General features: G+C 43.3%; 1 protein-coding gene across 4 annotated transcripts; it reads right to left on the reverse strand.

Moving 5' to 3' along the window:
* Positions 1-1,605: 1,605 nt before the first annotated feature.
* zgc:55558 (GTPase KRas) lies at positions 1,606-10,819 on the reverse strand. 4 transcript variants are annotated; one of them, XM_061748833.1, is made up of 5 exons: positions 10,518-10,819; positions 10,127-10,246; positions 7,306-7,484; positions 2,511-2,670; positions 1,606-2,071 (listed from the first exon to the last, which is right to left on the reverse strand). In XM_061748833.1, the coding sequence occupies exons 2-5, from the start codon at positions 10,235-10,237 to the stop codon at positions 1,958-1,960; spliced, it is 564 nt and encodes a 187-aa protein (XP_061604817.1). In that variant the 5' UTR covers positions 10,238-10,246; positions 10,518-10,819; the 3' UTR covers positions 1,606-1,957. The 4 variants fall into 4 exon arrangements, with proteins under 4 accessions (XP_061604817.1, XP_061604818.1, XP_061604816.1 ...); XM_061748834.1 differs by having other exon boundaries at positions 10,096-10,246; positions 10,518-10,818; XM_061748832.1 differs by lacking the exon at positions 10,518-10,819 and having other exon boundaries at positions 10,127-10,493.
* Positions 10,820-11,565: the final 746 nt, after the last annotated feature.

Here is an 11,565-nt window from a genome sequence, read left to right on the forward strand (position 1 = left end):
ACCTTTTACAGCACATATATTTATTTATCCCTGCTCGATTTGTGCAATAAACCATAAACTCATTGGTAAGTATATTTAATATTAGGGCAGTATGGTAGATTAATGGTTAGCACATCTGCATAACAGTTCTGAGGTCCTGATTCAAATCTCCAGTCTTCCTGTGTGGAGTTTGCATATTCTCAGTGATTGCATGTTTTTTTCTTTTCTTTTCCCCCTTTTAGGGTATAATGGCTTCCCCTCACATTCTCAAAAACATGTTAAAAGGGGAGTTTGCAGTTTAATCTATTTTTTTTTTTTTTAAATCTAATACTTTATTGTAAATAACATTTTTACATAACCAGTACACTCAATTAAAAAAACAAAAAAACGCTTGGGCGTAGCCAAGAAAAGTAGCTATAGCATTTAAAGCTGGTTTGAGAATATTTCATAAAAATCTTGATGTTGAACATAATACATTTTAATTTGGGTCTGTCAGTAATCACAATCACCATAAAGAAACATGGAGGAGTCGCTTTAACAAGTCAAAACTATTACAGGGTTGACGTTGTAGAATTTTACATCTCCACTAGAGGGCGGTTTGTTCTTTAAAAAAAAATAAAAAATTCTGCCAAATGACTGCACTTCATTGACTACATGTCAATGGCCTCTTAATGAAGAGATCAGTTTGATTTACACAACTTTATCCGCAAGTAGTTACCACTTAAGAGCAGGTGACAACACTGTCAGTGGATCTCAGTCAAAAGGATTAAACCAGGATTAATACTACAACTAAGTAGTGTACAAGGTTACTGTTTGGGTTCCTGCTCCACATTTTGTGATCGCTTTGCTTAGAGAGTCTGTCCGACAGAGTTCTCAATAGATCATTCTAAACTAAAATAAATTGTATTTCAGTCAGTAAGTTATTTAAGGGTTGAATTTGAATTCAATTTAATTTGTTGCATCTAATCTTTGTCATATGAGCATGATTTCATGTTTCTTACTAAACAGGATCTGAGACAGCTGACATAATAATGTGGCAACTTTCACTTTCAAGATGCTCTACTTAGAAATACAGCTACAGACACCGCTTGTGTGTCAATAGTCAAGACTTGAAAAGCAGAAAAGAAAAGTCATGGAAGGTGGTTGACACTGCAAAGCAGTTTTTAAAAAATAAATAAACATTTATGTTCCCTTGACTCTTCTGTTCAACCCAACTGTGCTCATTCACACAAAAACCTACAGCTCGTACAAGTAGAGGTGGTCCTAGCTTGAATGGTAAACTGTGTGAGACCCCTTTGGTGTCCCCCCCACCATCTCTTCTACAGAGGGCGGCTCAACAAAGGGGTGCTAATTCCCCACTAAAATGCCAATTATTTACATGTCAGGACACCGAAGAAAAATCATTTTACGTAGCATTTTTTGGTCGTGCGTTGCCTCCAGAAAAGCCATCCTGTGCAGTCACATGTACATACCAGAAACCCCCACTGACTCCTGAAACCTGTGAGTATTTGGGATACCAGACTGTTCGTGTGATGACTTAAGTGTGTTATGCTTTTTCTTTCTATATACATCACCAAACTTAATGCAACATAGCAAAGCACCAATTTCAACAAACAAGAGATTAAGTCAGTAGGAAATAGCTTTACTATATGTCAAAAATCATTGAAATGTCAGCAGACAACACAAGGCTTCAGCCTATCACAATTTGACCCAAATGAGTCATTAGTGCAAAGTGCAGTGACACTGCAGCACATATTAGCAACAAATCACTAAGAGAAAAGTTTATTTTCTAAAAAAAAATATATATATTAATTAATGCTGCTGTTAAAAACCTAACCAACCATAGTTTGATCTGGACAGTCACAGCATTAAATGGACAAATATGTTGACTATCTTGTGGTCTACCTGACATATAGGAGGGGCTAGTGTGTGTGCGTGTGTGCGAGAGACAAGAGCTTTACAGGAGGAGTGTGTATCGCTATAGTATCATGCAACGTCTCTGAGTGTTCTTCTTGCTCTTCTTGTTGCTGCGGTTGGTCTCCTTGTATCTTCTGATCTCCCTTACGAGCGAGTAGAACGCTTCCTCCACACCCTACCAGGAAGGCAAATGCAAACGGGGGTGACGTTTAATGTAGATGTGCGCAAAAGCCCCCCCAAAGAAAACACTATGGACTCTGAACCATCTGAACCACATCATGATTGTCTTTGCACTACTAAATAAAACTTTTTTTTCTTTTTTTTGCTGCCATCTTTTGTTTACAATTACACTGAACACCTTTTATTGTTATATTAGTATCATTAAATGTCTCATTTACTTTGCAACTTGTTTAGTTTTAAGATGTGTATGTACTTGTTGTACCTGTGTTTTTACTGTTTATCTTAGTGTTATGTCATGTCCTCAACTGTGAGATAGTGAGAAACATGATTTTGATTCCTTGTATATGTGAAGAATTGACAATAAAGCTCACTTTGATTTGAAAAACATGTTACAAAAGACACCAAACACATTCAACGGCGTCACGACTGCGCACCTGTCTGGTTTTGGCCGAGGTCTCGACAAAGGGCACGCCATAACTTCGGGCCAGTTCCTGTGCCTGTCGCGTCTCCACTGAGCGTGAGCTCAAGTCACTCTTGTTGCCCACCAGCACCATGGGAACGCCGTCACTGTCCTTCACCCGGTTGATCTGCTCTCTGGTGGGGGGAGGGGGGAAGAACACACGAGGAAGAGATTAGAGGCCGAGCCCGCTGACATTACAAGATGAGGCAATTTCCTTGATAAACTAGGGGAACAAATCACTTTTGTCAATCGTTTTTATAGATCGTATTTTGGATGGAGGGATTTCTCTCAGGTGGTTAGCATGTCTGCCTCATAGTTGTGATGTTCTGGGTTTGAAATTCTGTTGCGGCCTCCCTATGTGGAGTTTACATGACCTCCCTTGGGCTCCCTCCAGGTACTCTGGTTTCCTTGAACATTCCAAAAATATTTGAGTTAGGTTAATTGAAGACGACATCAAACTCAAGTGGGACATCCCAGGAGAAGAACTGCATCATTTATTATTATTTTTTTTCATTTTATTGATTCTGTTTACTGTAAATTTTATCAATTTTATTGATTACTCAGTTCATTTTGTTTGTTCCCCTCCTTGAGCTGTCACCTTATCGTGGTGGAGGAGTTTGTGTTTCTCAATGATCCTAGGAGCCAAGTTGTCTGGGGTTTTATGCCCCTGGCAGGGTCACCCATGGCAAACAGGTCCTAGGGGAGGGACCTGACAAAACACAGCTCCAAAAACTCCTATGATGACAAACAATACAGGAAGACGTTTTCTCTTGCATGGACGCGGGTCACCGGGGCCCCCCTCTGGAGCCAGACCTGGAGGTGGGGCTCGAAGGCGAGCACCTGGCGGCTGGGCCTGCACCGATGGGGCCCGGCCGGGCAAAGCCCGAAAGGGTAACGTGGGTCCCCCTTCCCATGGGCTCACCACCTTTGGGAGGGGACATACGGGTCGGGTGAAGTGTGAGCTGGGCGGTGGCCGAAGGCGGGGACCTTGGCGATCCGATCCCCGGCTACAGAAGCTGGCTCTAGGGACGTGGAATGTCACCTCTCTGGCAGGGAAGGAGCCGAGCTGGTGTGTTAGGTTGAGAAGTTCCAACTAGATATAGTCGGGCTCGCCTCCACACACAGCTTGGGCTCTGGTACCAGTCCTCTTGAGAGGGGTTGGACTCTCTTCCACTCTGGAGTTGCCCACGGTGAGAGGCGCCGAGCAGGTGTGGGTATACTTATTGCCCCCCCGACTCTGAGCCTGTACGTTGGGGTTCAGCCCGGTGGACGAGAGGGTAGCCTCCCTCCGCCTTCAGGTGGGGGGGAGGGGTCCTGACTATTGTTTGTGCCTATGCACCAAACAGCAGTTCAGAGTACCCCCCCCCCCCCCTTTTTTGGAGTCCTTGGAAGGGGTGCTGGAGAGCGGTCCCTCTGGGGACTCCATCATTCTGGTGGGGTACTTCAATGCGCACGTGGGCAAAGACAGTGAGACCTGGAAGGGCGTGATTGCGAGGAACGGCCCCCCTGATCAGAACCCGAGCAGTGTTCGGTTATTGGACTTTTGTGCTCATCATGGATTGTCCATAAACACCATGTTCAAGCATAAGGGTGTCCACATGTGCACTTGGCACCAGGACACGCTAGGTCGCAGTTCGATGATCGACTTTGTGGTCGTGTCATCGGACTTGCGGCCGCATGTCTTGGACACTTGGGTGAAGAGAGGGGCGGAGCTGTCAACTGATCACCACCTGTTGGTGAGTTGGCTCCGACGTGGGGGAAGATGCCGGTCCGACGTGGTAGTCCCAAATGTATTGTGAGGGTCTGGGAGAATCCCCTGTCAGCAGAAGTTTCAACTGCCACCTCTGGCAGAATTTCACCCACGTCTAGGGGGATGCGGGGGGACATTGAGTCTGAGTGGACCATGCTCCGCGCCTCTATTGCCAAGGTGGCCGACTGGAGATGTGGCCGTAAGGTAGTCTGTCCCCGTCGTGGCGGCAATCCCCGAACCCGTTGGTGGACACCAACGGTGAGGAATGCAGTCAAGCTGAAGAAAGAGTCTATTGGGCCTTTTTGGCCTGTGGCACTCCTGAGGCAGCTGATGGGTACCGGCTGGCCAAGCGGAATGCAGCTTTGGTGGTCACTGAAGCAAAAACTCGGGTATGGGAGGAGTTCGGTGAGGCCATGGAGAAGGAAATTGAGGAAATTCTGGTCCACCATCCGGCGTCTCAGGAAGGGAAAGCAGTGCACCACCAATACTGTGTATAGTGGGGATGGGGCGCTGCTGACCTCGACTCGGGACGTTGTGAGTCGGTGGGGAGAATACTTTGAAGACCTTCTCAACTCCACCAACACGCCTTCCCATTAGGAAGCAGAGTTTGGGTTCTTTGAGGCGGGCTCTCCTACCTCTGGGGTTGAGGTCACCGAGGTGGTTAAAAAGCTCCTCGGTGGCAAGGCCCCGGGGGTGAATGAGATTCGCCCGGAGTTCCTAAAGGCTCTGGATGTTGTGGGACTGTCCTGGTTGACACACGTCTGCAACATCGCGTGGTGATCGGGGACAGTGCCTCTGGATTGGCACACTGAGGCGGTGGTCCCCCTTTTTAAGAAGGGGGACCGGAGGGTGTGTTCCAACTACGGGGGGGGGGGAAAATCACACTCCTCAGCCTCCCAGGTAAGGTCTATTCAGGGGTGCTGCAGAGAAGGGTCCGTCGGGAAGTCAAATCTCAGATTCAGGAGGAGCAGTGTAGTTTTCGTCCTGGCCATGGAACAGTGGACCAGCTCTACACCCTCGGCAGGGTCCTCGAGGGTGCATGGGAGTTCGCCCAACCAGTCTACATGTGTGGGTGAGGTGGTTGGGACATCTGATTCGGATGCCTCCCGGACACCTCCCTGGTGAGGTGTTTTGGGGACGTCCCACTGGGAGGAGACCCCGGGGACGACCCAGGACACGCTGGAGAGACTACGTCTCTCGGCTGGCCTGGAAACGCCTCGGGATTCCCTGGGAAGAACTGGATGAAGTGGCTGGGGAGAGGGAAGTCTGGGCGTCCCTGCTAAACTGCTGCCCTCGCGACCCGACCTCGAATAAGTGGTAGAAAATAGATGGATGGATGGATTTTGTTTGTTATTTATTACTTATTGATTTTGGCAATTTGTTAATTTTGGAAAAATGTAGTCACAACAAACTGGAGCAGGATTGCCCATTATCATTAGGATGTATAAATTATTGATCATTAGAATAAGAAATAGTTACTTTTATCCAAAAAAAAAAAAAAGCAGTTAATATCTTTTATATAATTTTCACAAATCCATCCTGTGGGTCAAATTTGTATCCTCGTTTGGCCCATGGGTCGTATGTTTGACACCCCTGCTCCTAATTGTTCAGGTGTGAACGTGAAAGGCGGGGGACACCCTGGACTGGTCGCCAACCTGTCGCAGAGGACAGAGTCCCCTCCAAAAGTATTGGAACGGCAAGGTCAATTCCTTTGTTTTTGTTGTATACTGAAGACATTTGGGTTTCATATCAAAACATGATGAGACAAAAGTTCAGAATTCCAGCTTTTATTTCATGGTATTAAATGAAGATGTGTTAAACCACTCAGGACAGAGCACACTTTGTTTGAAGCCACCCACTTTTCAAGTGAGCAAAAGTATTGGAACATGGATGGGTGTTTCTAGTTGCTCAGGGGTTGTCTTTTAGATTGATTGCTTAAACATTAGATAGTGTTTGTTTTTGGCTTGGGGTTTCACCTGTGAAAACTGCATTTGCTGTTCAGCCCTGCCCTGAATTGACCTTGCCGTTCCAATACTTTTGGAGGAGACTATGTCCTCTGTGACAGGTTGGCGACCAGTCCAGGGTGTCCCCTGCCTCTTGTCCAATGTCAGCTAACCCGCGACCCAAAAGAGGACAAGCGCTGTAAAAAAAAATTGTTGTAGAATCTCTGTGAAGGTTCTGCACTCCGTTTTCATTGCTGGTGTCAAGGAAATTATGTCGGCGGGAGTTACATCAAGTCTGCATAGATCTAGTAACTGTACTTCTTAAATTCCACACCATCAAGATCCCCCCCCCCCCCCCCCTTTTTAGGTCATTTAGGATCATTGGATTATTCTGACTATCTCAAAGTCACATCCCCACCACAATTGAACAGGCTTTTCCTCGGACCATATTTTTGAGCCATCTAGGCTAAGAAACATACAGGAGGAGGTAGTCAACTCTTATTTCTGCATGTGTGGTCAGATGACCCACATTGAGGTACGTAAAGTCACAAGCATCGAACAGCACGTGATACTGTCAGAACCTTTTGTAAGATTTCCCAGGATGTTTAATAATTAAATAAAGGCATCACAAGCACAAATATAAGCCAAAAAAATCTAAGCCTCATCCATGTCAGTTCAGATACACTATATTAGTTTCATTTCAAGGATCACAAGACTGCAACGCTCCAAAGGTGTGAAGGTTTTGTTCTATTTTCGTGTCTTTGGTTTAGGTCCAAAAAACAACACACCCATAATATCAAACGCTAGTTCAAAAAGAGTTCTGAGCAAATCTGCCAGAGGAACTTTCAAACACTCGTTTCTTTTACACACTTGCATACATGACGTAGCTGACATCATACCATGCATCAGTAGTTTTATTTTTACAGTTTTAAGAGCAACTACTCCCACGAATAGCGAAAAACAGAGTACTTGACCCTCCCCCAATTAATTTTTTTATGATTGCCTATATTAATACTGTTCATAGATCTCAAACTATGATCCCAAAACAGTCCAATATCATTTGAAAAGCATCTTACCTGTACAGGTGAACATCCTCGAAGGACTTGGTGTTGTTGATGGCGTACACGCAGAGGAAGCCCTCCCCGGTCCTCATGTATTGGTCCCTCATGGCGCTGTACTCCTCCTGACCCGCAGTGTCCAGGATGTCCAACAGACACGTCTCTCCGTCGATCACCACCTGCTTCCTGTACGAGTCCTGCAGCACAGAAGGATGCGAGGGTGCACGCTTCAGCCATTGTGATTCCCTAACTTACAGAAGTGATTCTCAACCACTGTACACCAGCACATTAGTGTGCTGTGAGAAATTATCCAATTATTCATTTTGGTACTACAAATAATGTACCTTTGTTCATCTATCTATGCCTGTGGCATATCGTGACAGGCAGAACAATTACATAGCAGAGATCTTGTTTGATGTGCGTCTGAGAAAATGAGCAGGGACCCATAAAGTACGATCAATCTGTGTTTTAGTACGCAGGGCTTGGGCTTAGTACTTCATTGTGGTGCTGGAAATTCAGCATATGATTTTTTTATTTATTTTTTTAAAAGACAGGACTATTTGGTTGTATGTGCGCACTAATTTGTGAATGGTGCGGCAAAAAACAACAAAACACAAAAAAGAGGGTGCATACAGGGGAAGAATAAAAATAAATAATTTCTGCCACTTGAAAGCAGAAACATGAAACTCATCGTAGTCTCTAAAACAATCAGAGATAGTGAGGGGCTGGGACCCTCCGTCTGATTGGCCGTGTGTGTGTGTGTGTGTGTGTGGGGGGGGGGGGGGGGGGGGGGCGGCATACGCATGCTTTTGAAATGCGGGTGCTCACGTACATGACGCAAAGTTTTGCGACGGCGAGCCGGTAGCTGCACGGTTAATGGAATTAATGAAATCTCCCTAATCACACAAGAGCCCGAGTCTGTTTTATTCATATTTTTTATCTAAGATATTTGTTCTACATTCCAATGTCAATGTTCATTATTCTTAGAATTAAAAGTGAATTGTTCTTTAAAAGGATGTACTTGAATTATAACGCTCTAATATCATATCAGTGGCATAAAATCATCAATGATACTATCGTTTGCCATGATAGTTTTTGGGAAAACATATCTTCCTAAAAAAATTTATGGTGACAGGCCTAAACACATAATATACAGAGAGAGAGAGCAAGAGCAATGGATAACACAAAAATATTGTACAAACAGAATAACAAATTGATTAACAACTGTAATAAAAATCTGCAATGTAGCAGGAATGTGAAGCAAGAACTGTGCGTGATATGGCGGAGGATGACGATATCTGTATCCCGTGATGATAAGATGCAGGGACTCATTGTTCTCGGGTTGGGAATCATTGTTTCCATGACACGTGCATCCTGGGGCTCAGATAGTCTCAAGTGTAAAATGATCTATGAAATAGTGACAGAAGGTAGACTGAACCTGTGTATCACCTGTTGTTATTCATACAACAGATTAATAGCTTTGTGTTTAAATAAATAGGCGTAGAATTCTAGAATTCACACCGAGTATATTAAATAATAATCAAATGCATTGTCAATTATGCAATACGATACAGCGACTACTAGGGTTCCCCACACAGAACATATAAGGTAAACGATAAGAAATACTGTATACCTGCCACATGCTCTGGCCACACACCTAGTCTATAAACAAACATTGCAGCTCAGCTTCTGGCTATATTTGCAGAACATCAAAGTTTTTTTTCTCAGTTGAAACGGCATCATGTGAATGGCAGTGCAGCAAGGGGACAAAAAAGTAGCATCCAAATGCAACTTAATTGTGTTTTTAATAGTATAATTTACATGCTGTTCAAACTTGTAGACTATATATATATATATATATATATATATATATATATATATATATATATATATATACACACACACACACACACACACACACACACACAATGTAAATATTGTGATGGGTGCTGTAAAAGTTTTGGAGAAATTATTATGACAGAAAAATTCAACCAACCAATCATCAATCCATGCATAAAATCTATCGCCTTTCATAGAGTTTTAAAATGAAACCAAAATCAGCTCCCCAAGTGGTGTAAGTTTTAAAAAACTATAGATGTTTAACATTGAGAGATAGTTACCCTAATGACTGTAATTATTCATTCATTCATTTTTTCCATACAGGTTAATCTCACTAGGGTCGCGGCGTACTGCAGCCTATCCCAGTTGACAGCGGCCGAGAGGCGGGGTACAACCTGAACTGGTCATATCAACAAACAACCACTTGCACTCACATTCACACCGATGGGCAATTTAGACTATTCAATTAACCTACCATGCATGTTTTTGGGATGTGGGAGGAAACCGGAGTACCGGGAGAAAACCCACGCAGGCACAGGGAGAACATGCAAACTCCACACTGGCAAAGGCAGGATTTTAACCCAGGTCCTCTGAACTGCGAGGCAGATGTGCTAACCAGTCGTCGTGCCGCCTCACTGTAAGTTTTGGACATACTTGGCAAATAAAGATGATTCTGATTAAGAGGTTTAAAATAAAAATGTTTTGTGTTCTGGTCTTTCCATTTCCAGCCACATCTCAGAAGTTGAAGAAAATTGGAGAGGTGACGGGAATTTTTTTGATTATTTTTTTAGATTTATTTATTATACTGATAATAATCCCTTAGGAGGAAATTCAATTTAGACTGCTGCATACACTGTATATTTTTGTGTTGCACACCACACACGAACCAAATGACACTCATGCAGCAGTGCAGGGAGAGATGTCAAGAGTGATCTCACATGTAACGGCCCAAAAATAGAAGGTACACACTTGACACATTCACAGCAAACGTGAGTCCCACCTCGATGGTTGGATCATATTCATCCACAAAGTGATTCTGGATGAGCTGGATGGTGAGAGCGCTCTTCCCTACGCCTCCCGCACCGACCACCACCAGCTTGTACTCGGTCATGCCTGCAAACTGACGCGAAAGCAAAACAGTTGACAGCAAACACACACACACACGCACACACGCACGCACGCACGCACGCACGCTATACGACCGCTTGCTGTGGCAGACGAGCTCGTAACATCTGATACAGCGCCGTGACATGGCGACCCAGATTTAACTTGAACACTCGTCCAACGCATATCGTCTCAAAACTTACGTCACTGCCGTTGTTGCCAAATGGGACTAAAGCCCGTGGTATGTTAAAATAAAATAAAAAAAATAATTAAATAAATAGCCTTACCTTCGTATATGATTTACAATAGCGTGCAAGTTCACAAGTTCAGAGTTGACGCGTAAATGGATGCTATTAGCTTGCTACATAGCGTTAGCCCTGAAGACTATTTCCGCACGTAGAAAAAGACTTTGGGATAAGCCCTCGAACCTTCTTCTCGCCTACAAAAGTTGAGCATCAAAACGCGAAGCCGAGATTTATAACGACTAACTGCTAGTTATCTACATCAAAGTCGTAAATAAATAAACGCCACTCTCATTAAACCTCCATTGTGAATCCGTTGCAACGAGTCAAATTTATTGCGTTAATCCCCACACTAAACGACCAATGGGAAGAGTACTCTAAAACAGACTTGAATGATATCCAATCATAGTGGAAAATAAAATTTTGGTTCCGCCCTTGACAAACAGAACATCCAATCATACATAGGACTAATCACAGTTGGGCGTGGTCTCTGGGGATCCGATCGACAGTCACCTGAATATACCAAAACTGTACGTACAGTACTTATATTTGTCAATAGTATTTGTATGTATTTGTAGTATTTAGTATATGTTAGTTGTGGTGGGAAGTAACGAAGTACTTCGTTATCACATTTAAGTAGATTTTGAAGATATCTGTACTTCAGTATTTCTCTCTCTGACGACTTTTTACTTTTACTCCCAAAACAGATGCATATCTAATTTGTAAAAATAGACTACTCATTTTGTTACTTTGTTTTAAATTTTTTTAATTTTGTTTTACTCTGCTGTTTGCAGCCAGGTCGGCATTGCAAATAAGAATCTGTTCTCAATTGCTTTACCTGGATAAGTAAAGGCTAAATAAAATAAAATTGACGTAAAAAGATGAATAGAGAGCGATAAAATCAACTTTTGTTTCGAGCTCAATATAGTTTAAAAGAACTACTGTATGATTTTTTCCCCCCTGACAACATCACACTGAAAAACTGCTTTGTGTGCATAGATGTTTCTTTTTTATCCGTTGTGCCAAGTTATCAAAATGGGTATTTTACATAATTGACAGTAACAACATAACTTTTTTAAAACTTTTGTTCATA

Source organism: Phyllopteryx taeniolatus, chromosome 16 (genome assembly GCF_024500385.1).
Source record: "Phyllopteryx taeniolatus isolate TA_2022b chromosome 16, UOR_Ptae_1.2, whole genome shotgun sequence".
Classification (NCBI taxonomy): Eukaryota; Metazoa; Chordata; class Actinopteri; order Syngnathiformes; family Syngnathidae; genus Phyllopteryx; species Phyllopteryx taeniolatus.

Excerpts from the sequence above, each read along its gene's own strand:
- zgc:55558 (XM_061748832.1), bottom strand. The coding sequence starts at position 10,378 with ATGTCACGGCGCTGTATCAGATGTTACGAGCTCGTCTGCCACAGCAAG. Across the intron at positions 7,485-10,126 it reads AATATGATCCAACCATCGAG|GACTCGTACAGGAAGCAGGT; the intron begins GTGGGACTCACG and ends TCTGTGCTGCAG. Across the intron at positions 2,072-2,510 it reads CCTCGGCCAAAACCAGACAG|GGTGTGGAGGAAGCGTTCTA; the intron begins GTGCGCAGTCGT and ends CCTTCCTGGTAG.